Raw genomic sequence first — 22,986 nt, 5'->3', positions numbered from 1 at the left:
TTCCGCCGCCTCGCTTCCGGCCGAGAGCCACCCAGGCGGCCGCGCTCCGAGGGACGACGCCAGGGGCGGGAGAGGTCAGCGCACGCTGCCACGGCTGGGGCCCTCAGGGCGGAAGGGCCAGGGCACGACCCGGGCTCTCCCGGTGGCGGTGGGGACCCCCGAGCCAGCGCTACCCACGCGTTCCTCAGGCCTTACCGCGCGTGTCCACGCGTGACAGCCGCCAGGCTCCTCACCCTCGGCGGCTGGGGGGGCCGGGGTCCTCACCTTCAGGGGACAGGGCGGGCCGGGGTCCTCAACCCCAGGGGCTGGGGATGCCGGGGTCCTCGCCCTCAGGGGACGGGGTCGGGGGTGGGGCCGGGTCCTCACTCTCAGGGGCTGGGGGGGGGGCCCCAGTGTGTCATTGGGGGTTGGGGGCCCAGGATCTTCACTGCCTCATGTGCCCGAAGTGACACTGATGTTTAAGAATCCCAGGTTTAAATTAGGAGAAATAAAATGTGCATTTCTGGATTTTAGAGAAAACTGCCTGTGAGATAGGAAAGAACCGCCAGAAGGAAGACGTGCAAATAGTAGGGTCTTGTCTGGCGTTTGGTTGGCAGCAGGTCTCATTTGCACCAGATCGTTTGTGTTTCCAGCTGAGATTAATAATTATTAATGTTGTTAATAATAACATCTGATTTGACCAATTTCAGTAGAGGTCTTAGAATCCAAACTGAGGGGTACAAGAGGGCCTCGTAGGTCATTTCCTGATCTTAAATGCCCTCATTCTGTAAACTACATCTTTTCTTTTTTCTTTTTCTTTTTTTTTTTTTCACTGGAGACAGAGTCTCGCTCTGTTGCCCGGGCTAGAGTGCCCTGGCGTCAGCCTCGCTCACAGCAACCTCAAACTCCTGGGCTCAAGCAATCCTCCTGCCTCAGCCTCCCGAGTAGCTGGGACTACAGGCATGTGCCACCATGCCTGGCTAATTTTTTTAATATATATTTTTAGTTGTCCATATAATTTCTTTCTTTCTTTCTTTTTTTTTTTTTTTTTTAGTAGAGACGGGGTCTCGCTCTTGCTCAGGCTGGTCTCGAACTCCTGAGCTCAAACGATCCGCCCGCCTTGGCCTCCCAGAGGGCTAGGATTACAAGCGTGAGCCACCACACCCGGCCTCTTTTCTTTTGTATACTCTGGAAGATGGTGGAGAATGGACTGCTCCAAGAAGGAACAGTCTGTAAACCGCATCTTTCAAGAGTCTTGACTAGTGCCTGTTTAACTTGTGGATGCTCCCAAGGTGCCTGTTGCTTCAGATTAAGAACAGCTGCTGAGCAGCTGCAGGCACCATCTTGTCACCCTGGCCGAGTGGTGGGCTGCTCGCGGGTTTCGTGCTTGCTTGGGCCACGTTTGTCTTCTGTGCTCCTGGCTGAACCTTCTGACTCGCACTCGGTCTTCTCATGCCTTTCGGAATAAGCTGCCCTTATCCGGGGCCTGGCAGGAGGGCCAGGGTGGATTCTGCACATAACGTTTTCATCCCACAGTCTGGATTTTGCTGGCGGGAAGAGCCTCTGGGTGGAGGTGTAGAGGGCTGGCTGGGCGGCCCATGCCAGGGCCCTGCCGAGGGGCACTTCTGTGCAGCTGTGTCCGCAGCCCAGGGACCCCGTGCTTCCTATTTCTGTAAGTTCTTTTCTCTCATGACAGTGAGAAGAACAGGGAGTAGCGTATGAGGATTCTGTAGTCTCTGCTTTACTGGAAATTAAAGCATGAACATATTTTTAATAAAAATGTTCCTGGTGTGACAAGATCCCTGCTTAAGAATTTTCCCTGATTTTTTCTTCAGCTAGTTCGTTGAGCACCTACACCAGGCTCTGCAGATGCAGTGGTGTGTCCGGCAAGGGAGCAGGCCACACGCATCGTTTATTCCACACATCGGGGCTCCTCCCACCAGATTGGGCTCTGTCCTTGGTGCTGAGGTTGCACTGGTGGGAGAAAAACCAACACGGAAACCACCCCCTCACCCAGTGGACAGTGGATCCTAACCTGGTCCTTAGGTCTTTTCCTTTGTTTGTCACCAAATTTTTATAGAGAAAAAGATATGTTATTTCTAACAAGAACTATGTACTATTTTGGCCATCTGAAATTATTAAAGCCCTTTTTTCCCTTTCTCCCCCAGCCTCCCCTCCCCACTACCATATCATATAGGATTCCTGTCCCTTCTAATCTACAGATTTTCTTTCACTTTTTTGTTTGTTGGTTGGTTTTTTCTTAGGATTTTTTTGTTGTTGTTTTTTTTTTGTGAGACAGGGTCTCACTCTGTTGCCCAGGCTAGAGTACAGTGGCATCATCACAGCTCACTGTAACTGCAGACTTCTAGGCTCAGGTGATCATCCTGCCTCAGCCTCCCAGGTGGTTAGGACTGCAGGCTCACGCCACCACACCCAGCTAATTTTTCTATTTTTTGTAGTGATGGGGTCTCGCTCTTGCTCAGGCTGGTCTCGGACTCCTGAGCTCAAGTGATCCTCTCGCCTTGGCCTCCCAGAGTGCTAGGATTACAGGTGTGAGCCACCTCGCCTGGCCTGTTTGTTTGTTTTTTGAGACAGGGTCTCACTCTGTCATCCAAGCTGGAGTGGGATAGTAGCTCACTGCAGCCCTGAACTCCTGGGCCCAAGTGATCCTCCTGCCACAGCCTCTGAAAGTAGCTGGTGATTTTCCTTTACTTGTTATTATAATTCTTTACTTGCTATCTTTGGAGAGTCCAGGCTTCTTAATTCTACATCTATGGAAAGGTAGTTTTTACAAATAGTAAGCACCGTGGTTCTCTCTCCCTTTGCTTCTGGCTCTTCTGGTTTTGACTGAATAAAATCAAACCTGTTTTAGAAGAATCCAGAAACAAGAAGAACCTGCCATCTGCCCCCAGGTCTTCCACGTGTAGCAGCTGGGTACTTTCATGATTTTTCAGGAAGCTCAATGCCATTGGTCCCTTGAGGTTGTCCTGGTAATATTTGGGTAACCAATTGCAGGTACCCCTTAGGACACAAGTTCAGGTTCATGGCCAGCATGGTGCCACCTTGGGACCATCCCTCCTGCCCAGCTTACCAGCCCCCACCTCACAGCCTCCCGTCCCGTCAGCCAGTTCTGTGGGGGCTGCGCCTGGGTTTTGCTGACTGTCCTGGCGGGTTTGAGCTTCTTGAGGCCGGGGTCTGCTTCACCCCCTCTGCCACCTGGGCCAGCGTGACCTGGGCTAGACCCAGGGTTCCACGGCTGAAGTCTTTCTTCCCAGAAAAGTATTCACAGCGTAAAGTGCAAGATTGCTGGTTAAAATATGAAGGCTTCTCAAGCGTGATTTTTGTTTTAACTTTCCATTTTGACATGTTTTCAGATTTACAGGAGTTATGACAATACTTCAAAGAATTTCTGCTTACGCATTACCCAGATCTCCCAAGCGTGATTTTCGAAACTTATGAATCTGTGTTTCATTCTTTCAAAACACTCAGAGTGGAAGTGCCCACGGCTGGTGTTTCCCCTGGTTCCGTGGAGGCTTGTGAAGAGGAAAGCCCTGGATGGCCGGGAAGAGGTCGTCGAGCAGGCAGCCCCCGCTGCTGGGGCTGCTCCTGGCCGTAGCCACTGTCCACCTGGTCACCTGTCCCTACACCAAAGTGGAGGAGAGCTTCAGCCTGCAGGCCACACACGACCTGCTCTACCACCAGCTGGACGTGGACAAGGTGAGGGGCCGCTGCTGCCTTTGGCCGAAAGTGCCGTGTCCACCTCCTGAGGCCTCTCCGTGCTGACCTGCCCTTCCCTTTGCAGTATGACCATCTCGAGTTCCCTGGAGTCGTCCCCAGGACCTTCCTCGGGCCCCTGTTGATGGCAGCGTTCTCCAGCCCTGCAGTTTACGTGCTCTCCCTGTTAGAAATATCCAAGTTTTACTCTCAGCTGATAGGTAAGGGGGTCTCCAAAAAATGCAGACGAAATGGGGAATTGTGGCATCGGACGGTCTCAGTCAGCCATGGGCTCCTCCTGTGTAGGAACGTCCGTCTGTGACAGTCTTGCCTGTGATGGCTTTAGCGTGGCGGGTCGGACCCGGGCCGTGTCAGCGAGCCCCTTTGTGCGTCTGCGTTGTCAACTGAGCAATGAGGGTGACGCTGCCTTCCTCCCCGGGGCTAGTGTGGAGGAATGAAACACGCCTGTGAGGGACCCTGTGGCACCACACGCTTGGGCCACCGAGGGGCCGCCTCCGCGTGTTCACCGGGACAGCAGCAGGTCAAACGGCCTCTTTCATCGCAGAAGCAGCTCATGTGTCTCGGGGAGCACAACGGGAACCCCTCGTTCCCGGGGTGCCACTGCGAGGCTGTGTGCCGGTCCCTCTGGGTCTCTCTCTGTGTCCGTATGAGTACGCTTTTAAAAAACCACTTTACGGCATTCTGTATATGTTGTTCTACAACCTGATTTTTTTTTTTTTAGTCAACAATCACTTTTCCATTTCGGTAAATTTTTATATGGTCTAACACCCAGACCATATTCGGGTTTCCCCAGTGGACTCAAACTCATCCTCACAGCTATTTAGCCTGCCCTGTGTGCAGAGCTTTAGGAAGTGCACAATTCCTGGGGAAGAAGCAGGTCTGCTTCTTGAAAGGGCAGATTAGGAAATGGAAGTCCACCGTCGCATGGGGACAGTTAGACAAGCCAGGCTCATCGTGTGGAGGCTTCGGGGACCCCCAGATGAGGAGGAGTTGGGGGGGCCACGATCCTGGGAAAACGAATCTGCAGGTGAGCCCCCTGTGTGGCCTGCTTTCCCGGAAGCTTCTGCTTGTTGCAGGGGAGTCGGGCAGAGCGGGGCGGTGGGCGGGAGCCAGCCCCGTGTCCTGGGATTGCTCGTGTCCTCTGACCCCTGCCAGAGGCCAGACACGGTAATGATTCCTCCCTGGACAGTGATACACAGCGTCATCCTGGGACTGAGGCTGTCTCCGCAGTTTTCCCACACGGTCGCTGTCTGGCACCGCAGCCAGGCAGACTTCAGCAAGATGGGAACCGAGAGCGGGTGCGGGTGACGGGCTCCTCAGATGCGCACTTGGCAGAAGTCAGAGACAGGCGGGCGCTTTGCCAGAGTGCTGTCACCTCTGTAAAAGAACCGAAATGAGAATTCTAGCACCAAAAGTACAGCAACTGAAATTAGACCCTTGTGGACATCAGTTAAACATATTCCCACATAAGACATGTACAGTCGGAATCCAGCAGCGCGTGAAAAGAAAAACGCCTGGGGCCCACGCTGGCTTTGTGCCGGGAGCAGCAGGTTCGTCGTTCGGAAGCCTGCAGCTCCCAGGGCTCCCTCAGTCCCCACAGCTGCCTGGACCCTGTTACCTCTCGCGTGGGGACCGTGAAGTCTCTTCTGGCCTTCCGGAAAGATGGCGGAGCAGCCCCGAGGCTGACGGGCCGGTCCACTGAGGATGGGTGGTCTGCCAGGTACCGTCCTGGGCCTACCCAGGTCCTCACCTCCGCTTTCCAAGACCGCCGGCCGGGGACAGCCCCAGTCGGCTTCCTGCCCCTGGGGGGCGCCTTCCCACCGGGTCCTGGCTGCCTCCTGGCTGCAGGTCAGGGTAGGATCGAGTCAGGCCCTCGAAAATCCTGCCCCTGGGAGGCGTCTCTGCCATGTGGGGGTCTCTGGTCTAGCGTAGGACTTGGCTCTCGTCACACCATCCCATGAAGGCTGCTTTGCTGCCGGGTGGCCAAGTTCCCCCCTCTCGAGCTAGTGGAGAGCAGCCCCCCCCCTCCCCAGAGCCCGAGTGGCCCTGAGGTGACGCCTCAGGGTCTGGTGTGGCGGCTCCCAGCGGGAACTCGGGCGCCAGGGTCTATTTTCAAAACTAAACGCAGCTCCCGCTCAGGCTGGTTTTGCCGTCACCTAACTCCCATTGCAGGCAGCACTTGGGAAGGCTGCTTGGCGTCCCCGTCCACTACGGGGTCACTGTGTGTTGTTTTCTTTGTTTCTTTAGTTAGAGGAGTCCTTGGACTTGGTGTGATTTTTGGACTCTGGACGTTACAAAAAGAAGTGAGACGACAGTTTGGGGCCACAGTGGCCACCATGTTCTGCTGGGTGACAGCCACACAGTTCCACCTGATGTTCTACTGCACTCGGACGCTGCCCAACGTGCTGGCCTTGCCCCTGGGTACGTACTGCCCAGCTGTGCCTGCAGGCTCAGCCTTGGGCCCCCACCCTCTGTCGCCAGTGAGGGGCCTCTCCCAGTTAGGGTGCTGTGCGTCTGATGGAGGCATGTCTGCCGATGACAGCCCCTCCCCACGGGGCTCCCCAGAAACGCAGGCCCAGGGCAGTCTGCAGTCAGAGACTGGGGTTCTCTGTTCTTGGTGCTGGGTTGGGAGGGACTTTCTAGCAGATGACATGAGTTGGGGGGGGTGCTATGTCAGCGGTTCTGAGTGGTTGCTTGTTTTCTGGAGTGACTGGTGCCACACGTCTGACCAGCACCCTCCCCGCGGCCTTGCAGTGCTGCTGGCCCTCGCGGCCTGGCTGCGGCACGGCTGGGCCCGCTTCATCTGGCTCTCGGCGTTCGCGATCATCGTCTTCCGGGCTGAGCTGTGCCTGCTCCTGGGCCTCATGCTGCTGCTCACGCTGCACCGCGGGAAGCTGCCTGTGCTCAGGCTGCTCAGTCACGCCGTCCCCGCCGGGGTCCTCGGCCTAGGTGAGCCACTGTCACTGTGGGCTTCTAACTGGGTTTTGTTTCGCCTCGTCTTACAAAGATGATGAGAAATTTGGGAGTTTGTTTTTTTCCATGAAATAAAGTTAACTGTTAGCAGTACCAGAATGTCTTAGTCCGGGTCCTCCTAAGCCATCTGCCCTGGGTCTGCAGGGCCCCAACCTTGTCCCCTGGAGCCTCTGTCGGCCCACCTGTCCTTTGTGCCTGGCTGAGGCTGGGGGAGGACACAAGAGTAGGAGGGCAGCTTGTTCCCAAGCTCCGGGCGGAGGGGACGGGCTCCAGGGAGCGCTGTCCCCAACCCGGCAGCTTCTCTATGTGAAAGTGGCTTGTGGTTTCCGTGGCACCGTGGGGTCGTTCACTGGCGGCACAGCCTGATGGCTGCTGCTCACTCTGCAGTGTCAGTGTGGCCTTTAGGGGCTGTGTTCGTTACCGAGGAGTTTCTTATTTTACCAGGACTGACGGTTGCTGTAGACTCCTATTTTTGGCGGCAGCTTGTGTGGCCAGAAGGAAAGGTGCTTTGGTACAACACCGTCCTGAATAAAAGTTCCAACTGGGGAGTATCCTTTAAGTACCTCTGCCGGGGGATGGCGCGTGTGAACTGCGTGTGAACCGCGTGTGCACCGGCTGCTGTTCCTCCCCCCCGCCCCTCCCTCCCGCCTGTCCTGGGAAACGCGGCGGGGCTGGGAGGTCCTCGCGTCGCACGTACGGCCCCCGGCCTCTCCATTGATCTTCGGGATAATCTGCTTTTTAAAAGCGTTTTATCATGGAATGTTTCAAACATACACATAAGTAGAAAGAACAGTATAACGAATGCCCAAGGCACTCACGATAATCTATTTTTACAGTTAAAGAAAGCAGGGAAAGATAAAAGAACTTTACACAGCCCTGGGTGTGGGGCCCTCAGCTGCCTGCGTTGCTGGGCGTGGACGTGCGGGTCCTGGCCTCTGTGCCTGGAGGGCGCAGCCCCGGCCACCCTCGGCCCGCTGCGTCCACGCCCCTGCACCGCGGTCCCAGTTGCATCTGTCGGCACAGCCGTCTTTGGACACCTCCCAGCCTTGATCCTGCCGCCCGGCCGTGGCCCCTTGTGGACAGGTGCCTTGATCACTGACGTGTGTGGCCTCCTTAACCGTCCGCCTGAGACCTCCCCGCTGCTGTGGTATTTCTACTCGGCCTTGCCCCGAGGCCTGGGCTGCAGCCTTCTCTTTGTGCCCCTGGGCATGGTGGACAGAAGGACCCATGCGCTGCTTCTGCCGTCTCTGGGCTTCATCGCCTTGTACTCCCTGCTGCCGCACAAAGAGCTGCGCTTCATCATCTACGCCTTCCCCATGCTCAACGTCGTGGCCGCCCGGGGCTGCTCCCGCCTGTGAGTGCTTGTCCTTGTGACGGTCATTCCTACAGTTTCCTGGGAAACAGGTTTACTAATTTATAACGGGGGAAAGTTTTTAAAGTGAATATGGGAGATGTTTAGCTGGGCACCTGTGTCCAAGGAGGGCTGCATGGGCCGGGACAGGGCCAGCGACGCTCCACCCAGGGGCTCTGCGTGGCTGGTCGTCTCCGTGGACTTGGTCCTAAGTCTCGCGCCCGTGTGTGCGAGGTGCTGTGCTCCCCGTCCCAATGCTCTGCCACTGCGGGAAGGATGCTCACGAGGGTGGTGGTGGCCGGGGCGGGGCGGCCGGGCCCGCGGGCTGCAGGCACTGGCTGGTGCAGGAAGGGCACTCGGTGGCACGGGCTCCGCCCAGTCTCTCCGACAGTGGCCCAGTGCAGAGACACTTGTCCAGGCAGGTGGCCCTGCTGCAGGAGGGGGTGGTCAGGCAGATGCTCTCGGCTTGATGTGAAGGGCACAGTGCGGCCGGGGCTTGGGGTCACGGAGGGTGGGGGGTGCCCAGTAGCAGGTGATGAAGAGGGAGCCAGGCGGGTGTGGGGAGGGGGTTTCCCAGGCCGAGGGTGGGCGGCCCGAGTGTGGCTGCCGCTCCCGGTGTGGCCAGCGCAGGAAGCGGGGGAGCCCGTCGTGCCCCCTTCCGTGTCCGGACTCTGGAGAAGGGCCCTGGACGAGGGGGCCGACCACATGCCCCACTGAGGACTCACAGCCTTGGTGGGAATAAGAGGCCAACCCAGGCCAGGCTGGGGCCCGAGGGGCAGAGCGAGGGGCGCTTGCCCCGGCTGGGAGCGCAGGCCCCTGCAGCACAGCCCCGCCACGCGGCTCTGCGTGCCCTGGTGTGGTCGGCTTCCCACACGGCACCCGGTGCCACCCGCAGACCTCCGCGCCTCGGCCCGCTGCTGCGTTCTTGCCTCAGTCGATCAGATTTTTATCGAGTCTGCCTTTGGCTCTGCTCTGCCTTTGGCTCTGCTCTGCCTTTGGCCGCCTCCGGTCACAGGTCGGTCTCAGGTCGGCTCGGATCTCAGAGCCCCTGCAGACCCCAGCTGGAGTCGCAGGGACACAGGCTGTGGAAGATGAGCGGGCGCTGGTTAAAGAGGCAGGACAGGCTTCATCAGCGACAGACCTTTGCAACAGGGACAGGGACAGCTGGACTCGGCTGTGCCGAGACAAAGGGCAAGAGACGTTTTCAAGGCCCAGGTGCTGGGAGATGAGACCACCTGGGCGTGCTGACTGGCCACGTCCAGAGGAGGAACACGTGTCTGGCGTCTGCGAGGCGCGGTGGTGCGTGTTGGAGCTGGGCCCCACCGAGTCGGGCCCTCACCCCAGCGGGGACTGGAGAGCGCAGGCAGGCGTTCCCCAGGTTCTGAGGCGGTTCTGGGTGGGGCGTTTGCATCTCAAAGGGCAGAGAAAGGATTCATAGTCAAGCCCAAAGGAGCTGCTCCAAGGGGGCCCAGGGGCCTGTGCCGTCACCAGGGTTGGGCTGCAACAGATGGTGACTTCCCTGGGGCGGGCTCCTGGGGGGCTGGGTTCATCCTAGAGCTGTGGCCTCGAGCTGGTAGGAACTGTGCGCGAGTTTGTTCAAGTCTCTCGGGCAGGTAGGGGAGCGGGGGTGGACGAAATCGTTGGTGCTGAGTCTGTGTATTTTATCAGCCGAGGTCGAGGCCTGGTCAGGAAAGCTCAGAGGAGCCTGACAAGCTTGGTCAAGGGTCAGTCGGGACTTGAGCCTGGAGCCAGCTCTTCGCTGTTAAGGGGCAGATAGTAAATGTGTCATCTCTGTGTGCCACACGGTCTCTGTTGCAGCTTCTGACTCTGCTGCCGTAGCCAGAAACAAGCCACAGGCAATGGTAAAGGGACAGGCAGCACCGTGTCCTTGCAAAGCTCAGTTACAAGTACAGGCTGGGCTGCGTTGGGCTGCAGGTGGGACTCCAGCCTGAGCAGTAACCTGAGCACGTTTGAAAAAAAAGTGTTAGGTCATTAAATATGAAATGTCCAATTTCGAACCAAAAGTGCAGTTTATTCTATCTCAAGAAGGAGTGCGATTAATCAAAGTATGCGCCTAAACTATGGACATAGTTTTGCCATCTTAACGGTAGCTTGTTCATGCCAGCAGCAAAGAAACCTGGAGAGCCAGTGGCGATGAAATCTCGAAAGGCGTTTCCCACAGCTAGTTGACAATTGAATATTTTTCCTTGCAAGAAGTGGTCCAAAGCCTGGAAGAAGTGGTGGTCAGTTGGTGCAAGGTCTGGTGAATACAGTGGATGACAGAGAGTTTCCAAGTCCAGCCTCTGTAGTTTGAGAGCGTTTGTGTGACCTGTGTTGAGTGTTGTCTTGTAAGAGGATTAGCCTGTCTCTGTTGACCAGTCTCAGCTGATTAATCACAAGCATCCTCATCATTTTGTCCAATTGGTTGCAGTAAACATCCCCTGTAATCGATTGACCACGTTTCATGAAGCTGTAGGGTAATACCAGCGCTGGACCCCCCCAAACATACACCATTAGCTTTTTCTGACGAACATTCGGTTTTGGTCTGTGTTTTGGGACTTCATCTGTATCCAACCATTGTGCCCAACACTTGGAATTGTCAAAAAGAATCCATTTTCCATCACATGTAACAACATGGTGTAGAAATGGTTTATCTTTATGTTGTGACAGCAAAGAAAGGTAAGTTCTGATGCTCGTTTAATTCATGTGAGACCCATCTATCCAGCTTCTTTACCTTGCCAATTGTTTCAAATGGTCCAGTATTGTCAGAATAGTAACGTCAAACCTTGCTGCTAGTTCATGCGTAGGTTGAGATGGATTCGCTTCCATGACAGCTTTCAACTCGTCATTGTCCACCTTGGTCTCAGGTCGCCCACGTGGCTCCTTTTCAAGATTAAAATCGCCAGAACGGAACTTCTCAAACCATCGATGTCCTGTGCATTCATTAGCCACATCCTTCCCAGACACTTCATGATATTTCAAGCTGCCTATGGGGCATTGGTTCCATGACAGAACTCACATTCAAAAATAACATGAATTTTTTACTTATCCATGGTTTCACAAAAATTGCTCTAAAAAAAAAATGTGAAAGATAATCACAAACCAAAATGTGCGTTTGAAAGACTGAGGAGGCACCTTCCCAATAAACGTAAAGCACGAAGTGTCAAAGTGAAATGTCAGAGATATCAACTGTCAAACAGTGCTTAAGGAAATCAGACATTTCATACTTAACACATTAAGTGCCATGTGAGTTGTATTTAACTCACGCTAGTTTGGAGCCGGGGCCTCATGAAGCAAACATAACTCAAGTATCTCTTCACTTTGGGAACTGCGAGAACATATAACGCATAGAAAACAATAAAAAAAAATTTTTTTCATTAAATTAGAAAGGATTGTTTTGTTTTTGAGTTTTTATTCTATTTTCATAATAAAACACTGTGGCCTCAAGGAAAAAAATTTTTTTTCTAGTATGGCAATGTGTTAATAACCTAATATTATTTTGAAAATCTATAAATTCTAAATTGGCATCTTGAGTGGAATTTCACAGGCAAAATTCTTGTAGTATTTTAGCCACTTTCATTAGTCACTCATTGTGTGTATTTGATCGTTAACTTTTTGCCTGTTATGCCTTGGTGAAGTTGAAGGGCAGGTCTGTGTTCCCAATACGCCTCTAGATATAATAGTCAGATACTTTACTGCCACTGTCTTCTTTTCATGGAAAGTGATGATTCTTTTTTCAGGCTGAATAATCATAAAAAGTCCTGGCTGTATAAAGTGGGGTCCCTGCTCGTGGTCGGGCACCTGGTGGCGAATGCCGCCTATGTGGCCGCGTCCCTCTACGCGTCCCACTTCAACTACCCTGGAGGCGTCGCCATGCGGAGGCTGCACGAGCTGGTGCCGCCCTGGACAGGTCAGTGCTGGGGACGTGGCCCGGGATGGCAGGGCTCTGGCGGGCGCCGCGCCGGTCCTGAGCGAGCAGGTGTGGTTCCCCCAGGTGTCCTCCTACACATCGACTCGGCGGCTGCCCAGACGGGTGTGTCCCGGTTTCTACAAGTCAACAGCGCCTGGAGGTGTGTTTCCCGCCCGCCTGCGGGGCGGCGTGTGTTGTCGCTCCTCTCAGAGGCTGTGCATAGGTCCCCTTGGGGCACCCAAATGTCGGGGGTGGCGTGTGGGGTGACGCAGGGCCACGGGGTGGGACGAGCTGGCTCTTCTCTCTAGGTACGAGGGTGGCGTGTGGGGTGACGCAGGGCCATGGGGCGGGGACGAGCTGGCTCTTCTCTCTAGGTTCGGGGGTGGCGTGTGGAGTGACGCAGGGCCACGGGGCGGGACGAGCTGGCTCTTCTCTCTAGGTACGACAAGAGGGAAGACGTGGGGCCTGGGGCTGCGGCCATGCTGGGCTACACCCACATCCTCATGGAGGCAGTCCCCGGCCACCTGGCCCTCTACAGGGACACACACCGGGTCCTGGCCAGCGTCGTGGGCACCACAGGTGTGAGTCTGAACCTGACCAAACTGCCTCCCTTTGACCTTGACCTGCGGACGAAGCTGGTGCTCCTGGAGAGACTCCCCAGGCCGTCCTAGGGGAGAGTGGGGCTTGAGCCCCACAGCCAAGTCCCTCCAAGAACGTCGTCTCCGCCAAATTAGGACAAAACAGAGAAACAAATCAGAGAACATCGAACATGCCCCTGACATACACCTGCCCAAGCAGGGCGGGGGCCTCCACGCACAGCCATGCCCAGGGCTCAAAGCCCAGGGTGACAGTGGCCTGCTCAGACTTCCCTGCATGTCCCCAGGGTGGTGACAAGGTCATTTATCATCCAGACACCCTGGATGTGTGGTGGCCCTCACCATGTCCTGCCCGCCCACAAGGAGCTGCGTCTTGGCAGCACCACACACCTGGTGCCTGTGGCCTGTGGCCTCCTGGTGGACCCGAGGTGGCCCCTGCTGGGAGGAGACCCCCGTGCAGACCCCGCGGACGACGCCTCCCTCCCCAGCCTCCGCCACCGCGACCCCTGTGTTCACAGGCGTGTCGGCTCCATTGCAGATTAAGTCTTGGGAGATAAACATGTTCAGAAAGGAATGAAGAATAAAAAAGAGTAAGGCAATAAATGTCAATTGGAACCTCAAAAAAAAAAAAAGAATAAAATTTTGTAAATGTTTTCTTATCATTATCTTACGATTATTTCCAGAGACGGCCTTTACCCAGGCGCTGCGGTTAAGAGACGGTTCGGTGCCGTCACCCCTCACAGGACATGCATTTGTAAAGCAGCCACAGTGCGGTGACCCTGCCAGGCTAGAGACAGCACAGAGGACCGGGTGCCACTGCGTCTGAGTGCACACGTGTATACATGTGCACACACACTGTGCACACACACAAAGACACAGGTTTGCTGCGTGCAGCGGTGTGTGCCTGTGTCCCAGTCCCCACTGCTCGGGAGGCTGAAGCGGGAGAATCGCTTGAGGCAGGAGCTCGGGGCTGCCGTGAGCTGTGGTCGCATCTGCGGTGACGCCACTGCACCGCAGCCTGGCGACACAGCAATCTCCGTCTCTTAAAAAAAAACAAAAGGATTTTTCCCTGAGCTTTTTGAGAGTAGGCTGCTTGTGAAACCTTGAGTGCTGCAGGGCCGCCGTCCCCAGCTGCTGCTGGTTTTGCGTCTGCAGCTGGTGAACATTTGTGCACAGACACTTCGACTAGGAGACGCTCCTCCTCCTCCTGAAGATCTCCTGGACGCGGCACCGCTGGCGAGTCCTGCAGAGTCGGGCCCTCGCGGGGGCAGAGAACAGGCTTCCCGACGCCAGCCTGGGCCCCCGTCCACCCGGCAGCACTGGCCCTCCACGGAAGCATTTGTTTATCTGCTTGTTACTGGTATGCTTTATTCATCATATTCACATATTGTTGGTCTGTGCCTGTGGATTGCTACTTCAGTGTTTTATGAGTCTTTCTAGTCTTTAATTATTTTGGCGTCCAAGTTTTACGAGATCCGGCCAGTGGAAACCCCGTCAAGGGCTCTGTTCTTGCAGTGTGCCCTGCTGAGGGCTTCCTTACTTCTGGGCACAAGGTGTCCTCCTGGGCATCTGAAATCAGCCATTTCTCTGAGGGGTTTTGGCTTCCTTTGGTGGGGAATGGTTTTAGGGACCAAGATCTAGGTACTAGCTTCTTTTTTTTTTTTTTTTTTTTTTTAGACAGGGTCTCACTCTGTTGCCAAGGCTAGAGTGCCGTGGCAGGATCACAGCTCACTGCAACCTCAAATTCCTGGGCTCAAATGATCCTCCTGCCTCAGCCTCCCGAGGAGTTGGGACTACAGGTATGCACCACCACATCTGGCTAATTTTTCTATTTTTTTTTTAAATTTTTTTAAATTTTTATTATTTATTTGTTTATTTATTTTTTACTTTCTAATATATAAATTTTTTTTTCATTTTATTGTTATGGGGGATACAGAATTGCAGGTTACATACGTTGCCCATGTACCGCCTTTCCCCCCAATAATTTTTCTATTTTTAGTAGAGATGTGGTCTCACTCTTGCTCAGGCTGGTCTCGAACTCCTGGCCTCGAGCGATCCTCCCGCCTTGGCCTCCCAGAGTGCTGGGATTACAGGTGTGAGCCACTGTGCCCGGCCTAGGTGTGCTCATTGCTATTGGAGTGTTTATGTTTTTAGGCCCTTTCTGTGGACACAGCTAGGGAGTACAGGCATGCCTGCATGCATACACACACAGGTACAGTGTGCACATGCATAGACACACATTCATGTACCTCTCTGAGAAATCAGAGCCAAACCTATGGCACTAACTTCATTCTGTCTCCACAGGTTCTTTTGGGCTCCCTCCATTCCACACCTTTATGTTTGGTCTTCCACAGTGAGCATTCTGGCTCCCAACAATTCAGTATATTTACACGTTTGCTCAATAATAAGATACACGTTAAACAGTTTAAGAAATGCTTCGCTATGTGATTGCAAAAACAAATCCACTATAAAGAGGTTGGGATTTGTTTGCGGTTCTCCGCTCCCTTGCCGCGACTGGAGGGACACTGACGAATTCCTCGGTTGGTTTTTCTTCTGTGCCCACCTCCAGTGTGGTTATTTTTCATTTTAAACACAGTTCCTTCTTCCTGTTTGCTTTCAGTCTCGTGACAACCCCCTGTCACTTTCTATCCCTTAAAATTTGTAGAATATGACCATGGTGGCACTGGGTACAATTGTCAAAACTCATGAAACTGTACACTGGAGATGGGTTGCTTCATCACATATTTTATATCTCAATAAAGTAGATTTTTTGCAAAGTTGAGTTAATTGACTATATATGTGAGGATCTGATTCTGGGCTCTACGGTTCCCGTGGATCCGTTTGTCTTTATACCGATACTGCACCGTCTTGATCACTACTGCTGCTGAGTCCCCAGGCCAGGTGGTGTGGGTGCCCAGCACTGTTCCTCCTTTTCAGATGAGATCGGGCGTGTTCAGGGCGGCATGGCCTTAGACTATTCTTCCTTTTCACAGTTGGTTTGACTCGTCTGTATCCTTGACATTTCCCTCTGATTTCTAGAATCAATTGGTCAATCAGTTGTAACGGCATTGATTTATAGATTAATGTTAGAAGCATCAGTATTCTAATAATATTGAGTCTTCTGATCCATGAACTTGGTATTTCTCTTCAAGACTTGAGTCTTTTAAAGTTTCTCTAGGGAATGTTTTATAGTTGTTTTATGCTGCTAACCCCCTGGCTAGAGTCACCCCAAAAGCTGCAGCAGAACAGGGGAGTCCTCACAAGGGAGTGCCCCCAACCGTCTCGAGGTGTGGTTGGAAGGGATCCCAAAGAAAGCAGCACTGAATGGCGGGGTAACCAGTCCCTGGTGTTTCTTAGGGGAACTAACTCCCAGAGGATGCGGCAATTCTCGTGGTGGACAGCAGGAGAAATGGGCGCTTCACCGAGGTTATGTCCGTAGTGCGGGGGTCCAGGTATGGGGCCTATTGGGAGGGTTTAGGTAGTTTGGCTTAAGGCCACAGCCAGTTTCTTTGTTTGGGGCAACAACTTAGATACGTTTATCAGAGCCTGGGATGTTCAAGGTCCTGGTCTGGGTTCAAGCCTGCTGGGAAAACCTGCAGCTGGCTGGGTCACAGAGGGGTCAAGGCACTCTGTCATTTTTGCTCAGGACGCAGAGATAAAGCAGGAGACTCTGGAGGCCCCTACACTAATAGATCTTGAGTATCTTTTGTCAGATTTACTCTATTTCATACTTTTGATATTATTGTAAATGGTATTTTAAAGCATCAATTTCCAATTTTTTGTTGCTAGTATATAGAAATACAATTGATTTCTGCATATTGATGTTGTATGTTGAAACCTTGATCTTTTTTTACTACAACTTTGCTAATCTCACTTATTAGTTCTAGTAACTTTTTAATAGATTTCATAGGATTTTCTATATACATGGTCTTGCCATCTGTGAAGACGGCCCTACTTCCTGCATTCCAGTCTGGTTACCTTTTCTGTCTTCGTAACACTGGTTAGAACTTCCAGTACGGTGTTGAATAGCAGTGGTGAGAGCAAACATCCTTTTCTTCCTCCTGATCTCAGGGGGAAAGCTTTCCGTACTTTACCATTGAGTGTGATGTTAGCCGTAGAATTTCTTTTTTTTTTTTGAGACAGAATCTCACTCTGTCACCCAGGCTAGAGTGCCGTGGTGTCAGCCTAGCTCACAGCAACGTCCAACTCCTGGGCTCAAACGATCCTACTGCCTCAGCCTCCCGAGTAGCTGGGACTACAGGCATGTGCCACCATGCCTGGCTAATTTTTTCTATATATTTTTAGTTGTCCAGCTAATTTCTTTCTATTTTTCTAGTAGAGACGAAGTCTTGCTTTTGCTCAGGCTGGTCTCAAACTCCTGAGCTCAAATGATCCGCCCGCCTCGGCCTCTCAGAGTGCTAGGATTACAGGCGTGAGCCACCTAGATTATGCAATTTGTTGGCATACAACTGCTCATAGTACTCTCTTATCCTTTTTATTTCTGTAGAAGTGGTAGTAATGTCCCCACTTTCTTCTGGTTTTAGTAATTTGAATATTTTCTCTTTTTTTTTAGTCCATATACCTGAAGTTTTATCAATTTTGATTTTTTTCAAAGAATCAACTCTTGGCTTCAATTTCTCTATTGTTTTTCCATTCTCTATTTCATTTATTTCCTTCCTTCTGCTAGTTTGGGCTGTTTGTTCGGATTTTTCTAGTTCCTTTAGTTGTAAAGTTAGATTGTTGATTTGCGATCTTTCTTGTTTTTCAGTATGTTTTTAGGTATAAGTTTTCTCCTAGCACTGCTTTCATTGTGTTCCAGAAGTTTTGGTGTGTTGTGTTTTCGTTTTCATTCATCTCTAAGTATTTAAGTATCTTCTAATTTTCCTTGTGATTTCTTCTTTGATCCATTGGTTGTTTGAATGTGTTAACATTTCTACAAACTTGTGAATTTTCCAGTTTTCCTTCTGTTACTGATGTCTAATTTCATCCCATTGTGGTAAGAGAAAATATTTTGCATGATGTCTATCTTTTTTACTCTATTGACTTACTTTGTGACCTAACATATAGTCTGTCCTGGAAAATGTCCCATGTGCACTTGAGAAGAATGTGTGTTCTGTTGTTGGGTAGTTTTCTTTGTTAGATCTAGTTGGTTTATAGTTCTGTTCAAGTCTCTATGTCCTTATCTTCTGTCTGATTATTACATCCAATATTGACAGTCGGGTATTTAAGTCTCCAACTATTATTGTAGCGCTATCTTTCCCTCTAATTGTGTCATTTTTAGCTTCATATACGTTATGCACTCCATAATGACATTTTGGTCAACAATGGGCCACATAAACTACTGTGGTACTGTAAGATTACTTTATATTTTCATTGTACCTTTTCTATGTTTAGATGCTGAAATACGACTGTGTTACAACTGCCTACAGTATTCAGTACAGTAATGTCCTGTATAGGTTTGTAGCCCAGGTGCAACAGGCCACACCATACAGCCTAGGTGTATAGTAGGCTACACCATCTAGGTTTAAGTACACTCTGACATTCACATAATGACAAAATCACCTAACAACACGTTTCTCAGAGCATATCTCTGTCGTTAAGTGATGCGTGACTCTATTTGGATAGTCTGTTATTAGATGCATAATGTTTATAATTGTTATATCTCCTGGCTATATTGAACCTTTTATTAATGTATAATATCCCTATTTAAAGTCTATTTTGTCTAATGTTAGCGTAGCTTCCACTGTTCTCTTTTGGTTACTATTTGCATGGAATATCCTCTTCCATCCTTTCACTTTCAACCTATGTGTGTCTCTGGATCTAAAGTGAGTCTTCCATAGACAACAGATAGTTTGATTGTGTTTTTTTAATTTCTTTATTTTTATCCATTATGTCAATCTGTGTCTTTTGATTGGAAAGTTTAATATATTTACATTTAAAGTAATTATTGATAATTAGAGATTTCTGTGACATTAACTTTTTTTAAAATTTATTTTTATATTTTTAGAGATGGGATCTTGCAGTGTTGCCCAGGTTGGTCTCGAACTCCTGGCCTCAAGCAGTCCTCATACCTCAGCCTCCCAAGTGGCTAGGATTATAGGCGTGCGCCGCTGAGCCCAGCTCTGTGACATTAACGTTTAAAATGTCTATTCCAAGTGCCTTGTGGAATGTTCATCATAGATTTGTTTATTTCCTCCTGGTGTTATTTAACTTGGTCCTATATTCCCTGTATTTCTTGTAATCCAGAAATGAAGTTGAAAGGCTTGAATAAATTCAGGTTAAATCTTTTTGTGGCAAGACCACCTGGCATGTGGACCTCTGCCCTTCACACCGCATCAAGAGTACATGAAGACATTGTCTCTTGGTGCCCACAGTTATGCATCTGATCCCATGGTTAAGGTGACCACTGGCAAATGCCCCCATGGGGAGAATAGCCTAAAGCTCTTCTACTTTCTTTCCCAAAAAATTCAGTCCAAAAACCAGTAGGGAGGGCCCAGCAAGGGAAGTTGCCACAGAAGGGCAGGGGGGGCCACTGTGGCCAGCAAGGGGGCCAGAGACCACGTGCCCCGAGAAGGGCAGCACTCAGGACAGCAGCCCACGCCTGGGCCCGGGAGCCGGGCCGCGAGGAGCTTCCACAGGTGGGAGACAGAGTAGGGTAAACAGCCTGGCGTGGGGCGTCAGAGCCCGAGTGGGACAGAGGGCATCTGGCGTGGGAAGGGGTGGCAGCAAGTGCCCCCAGTGGACAGGGGGCTTTTCAAATAAATAGATTACGGATGAGAGTCTGAGAAAGGAGCTACAAACGTGGAAAGGAAGAACACTAGAAAGAACCCTGTGGTGTTGGAGATGCTGGTATGAAAACACAGTTTTAACACACCGAGATAAATGCAGATACACACGCGTGTGTGCCCTGAGCGTCCCGGTGAGCAGCAACAAGCACACGCGACAACCAGCACACGCGGCAACCAGCACACGCGGCAACCAGCACACGCGGCAGGCTGACGGTGGCTTCTCAATGCTACTATCCAGTGAAAGGAATGATGGCTCCTTGGAGAAAAACGACTCCAGGGCAAGGCAGGGAAGACAGAGAATGAACGCGGAGGACGTCCTCCCCCAGGAAAGGAGGAGGTGTCCGAACAATGGAGACCTGCCGGAAGGACACAATAGGCAGGCTGAAGGCTCCCGCCGGCCAGATCTGGAAAATTCGAGCAGAATGATAGTTAACAGATAACTCACACGTTGGATGGGAAACCCTGAGTCCACACTGATATCAATACACGAATGAAGTTTCATGAAGAACAGGCTATATATATTTTCTCACAGAGCATCCACACAAGTTTTATTTTTTAATAAAGACAAAATAACCTCACAGTGAGAAACTTGGTAGATGCCGTCTTAACCAAGTGAACAAAGAGGTTATGGCACAAGGGGACCCCCACGTGCCACCTGGCAGGGCACAGAGAATACAGCGTCACTTCTGGGATGTTCTGCCAAAGATGCAGGACCCTGATCTAATCATGAGCAAACACTGGACGAGCCCACTTGAGGGACACTCCAGAAAACAACTGGCCTGTCCTTGTCAAGAACGCTGAGGTGATGGAAACCAGGGGAACACTGAGGAATGTTCCAGACTGGAGGAAACCAGAGACATGCCCACTAAATGCAACACAAGTTTCAGGACTGAATCCTTGTGCTGGAAACCTGTTGTCAGGGCAGCCGCTGTCATATGCCTTGGGGACCAGTGCCTGGGGCTGCACCGGGGAAAGCAGATGTGCCCGTCAGCCCCCAGCCGCAGCCCTCCGGGCTCTGCTGCAGCCTGGGAGCAGGGGCCACCGATGCCGAGTGGGGCCCGGGGCCCGGGTGCTGCTGTCCCGTGTGGCCGTGTGGGCTCCAGGGCTTCCCCGGCTCCTCCTGCCTCCTCTCCCACGCCCACCTCGTCCCAGCGTCTGCTGACACAACACAAGGTGAGTTTGCAGGGTTTGATGGGGGTGTCATTGGCAAGGAGGATGCTGGGTGTGGGGACGCAGGGGCCATGGGTATCAGGTGGCAACTTGCTCTCAAATGGTTCTGGGGAAAAGTTTTTTTTACATTCTTGCAAGATGGAGATTAAGATAAAATTATTTTTAAAAACTAGTTTGAATACATATTTTATTAAAACTAGCTGCATAGAGGAATTTCCATTCAAACAGCTTGAGCACGACGGCTCCTTTAAAACTGAAAGAAGGAAGGTCAGGTGGCCGTGGCAGGGGCGCCGCCCGCCCTGGCATCCCCGTGTGGAATTCCTCGCCGTGTCCTCGGCCTGACGCCCCTGTGCCGCCGTCCGCGGAGGCTGGGCCTACCGACCGGCTGCCGGTGCTCGAGCAGAGGCCGAGCGCCCGTTTGTAGAGGTCAGTGTTGAGCTAGGCAGGGCGTCATCTAAGCACCTGTGTCCTCACGATGCAACTATGTGTCCCAAATCGAGCTATACAGTCAATGTAATTTCAATCAAAATACTGTCAGGGTTTTTCATGGAACTCAGCCACTGAGACAAAAAATTTCAGAGGACAAAGTACCAAGGTAAGTTTTGAAAGGACTGGGGGCGGGGGGGATGGGTATCAAGATTTCTCTGATGCCATGAAATCCTGCCCAGCGCAGCAGTCACCGCTGGTCGTCACAGCCCAGTGTTGCCACCTTTTGTGGGGCCGGACAATCAGGACACCAGCAAATGTTCCAACAGGAAAAAAGATGTGAATATAGGACTCACCTTTATGCAAGTCTCTTCTCACTAGGATCTTGTTCCCTCAAATCCCGGCTGCCTTGAATACTCTGATGTCTTCAGAAAGCTCTTCTTAAAAATATGTTTTATATGGCCTTGATTGTTTTTTCGAGAGGGCTGGTCTGATACCACCTGCTGCCTCGTAGTGAGAAGCCGAAGGGAAGGGAATTTTAGCTTCAAATGAAGTTCAGTGTTTTAGTACACAGACTGGGAATTTCACTCACTGAAACAAGACAGTTCTGAGGCTCATACAAAGGGCTTTTTATTATCTGAGAGAAACCTGAGCAAGTAAGGACGCTACCCAAAGTCTCACCCAGAGGCAGGGAAGCAAACAGCTCGTGACGGAGGTTTGAACAGAGTTGAGGTGGGAATGGCCGAGAACAAAGGCGTTTTCCTGTTGCACCACAACCCCCCACTCCAGTGCAGTGAGGCCCCCCACGCACGGTGGCACTGGGCCTCGTGTCCCCTTGCAGGACTGGAAGCCGGGACAGCTCGGCCACGTCCTCGGTGCCCAGGAGGGCCTGCCCCCCACCGACGCCCACCGCCCCAAGGAACAGGACGCACAAGGTGGGACACCTTTCCGAACGTCACTCCAGAGGGGCTGTATTTTCCGCGGAGCGAAAGCAGCCCGTGTTTTACCTGCAGTCCCCCCCGAGAACACTTCAACTGAAACCAGCAGCAGGGATGGGACTTGAAAGACAGAACAGAAAGGCAGGCTAGCGCGGGGGCCAAGAAACTTGTCCTGAGAAGTGCCAAGTAGCATTTCCAGCCCGTGATCTCTGCCACAATTACCCAATTCTGCTGTGGCAGCGTGAAGGCAGCCATACACAACAGGTACACAAATGGCTACAGATGCCGAGACAATTTTCCTTAGAGAAACAGGCACCGAGCCAGACCGGGCCTGGGGGCTGCGGTCTGCCATCGTTCCTGGGCCTCAACCACGGCTCTGCACAAGCAGTCACCGCTGCGCCCCAGAAACTGGCTCGGGCCCTGGAGAAGGCAGGCGCTTCACTGCTGAACGCCTGGCGGGAGACGGTTCTGCCAGTTATACTGACTTGTCTGGGAGGGAAAAGTCATGAAGCTCAGTGTCCCAGAATTCTGAGGCTGCTGCCATCCCAGATACAATCCTGCAGCTGGCGTGGCCAAGGCTGAGCAAGAACCGTGGCCCCCTTCCTGTCCACAGCCCCCCCTACGACAGCTGTGCCAGGGCCGGTAGCGAGGGTAGGGGGTCGGGGATCCACCTCCCGTGGCCTGTCCCTGAGCCGCGCTCCCTGGGCTCTCTGGAAACAGGCTGGTCTCAGGGAACAAGTGTGCAGCTGCTGCGGGAGAGGGCACAGCCATCACTGGGCTCTTCCGTTCCGGCACCACACTCGGAACGACACTCACTCTGGACAGTTCCCGTCATCACCAGCACCGTGACCAGAACGGCCACTGCGAGCATCACATCTCCGCTTTGGCAGCGTCCGCCCCGGGGTGACAGGGGAACTTCACACGCTACGTCAGTGTGGTTCTTAGACATTGGCCCCAAAGAGAACGCCTGTTTTATGTCCTAAAAATAAAAAGCCAGTGTCTGCCAGCACTAGAAAATTGCAAATAAAAAGTTTAATTTCAGAAACTGAGTTCACCATTTATAAATACACTAAAACAGTCAATGCAAATTTAGATTAAGCATAGGTACAGTATTTTAACA

The 22,986-nt window shown here is 52.1% G+C and overlaps 1 protein-coding gene across 1 annotated transcript; it reads left to right on the top strand.

The window, feature by feature from the left end:
• The first annotated feature begins 39 nt into the window (after positions 1–39).
• Positions 40–15,357, top strand: ALG12 (ALG12 alpha-1,6-mannosyltransferase). Its single transcript, XM_069490001.1, has 12 exons — positions 40–74; positions 3,469–3,696; positions 3,782–3,914; positions 5,962–6,135; positions 6,469–6,663; positions 7,132–7,235; positions 7,818–8,041; positions 11,779–11,948; positions 12,033–12,108; positions 12,388–13,904; positions 14,226–14,343; positions 14,849–15,357. Exons 2-10 carry the CDS (start codon positions 3,535–3,537, stop codon positions 12,617–12,619), a joined length of 1,470 nt encoding a protein of 489 aa, XP_069346102.1. The 5' UTR covers positions 40–74; positions 3,469–3,534; the 3' UTR covers positions 12,620–13,904; positions 14,226–14,343; positions 14,849–15,357.
• Positions 15,358–22,986: the final 7,629 nt, after the last annotated feature.

The sequence above is a fragment of the Eulemur rufifrons genome, chromosome 16, assembly GCF_041146395.1.
Source record: "Eulemur rufifrons isolate Redbay chromosome 16, OSU_ERuf_1, whole genome shotgun sequence".
NCBI classification, from domain to species: domain Eukaryota; kingdom Metazoa; phylum Chordata; class Mammalia; order Primates; family Lemuridae; genus Eulemur; species Eulemur rufifrons.
The sequence above is the reverse complement of the archived record's forward strand: the minus strand, read 5'-3'. Positions and strand labels throughout refer to the sequence as shown.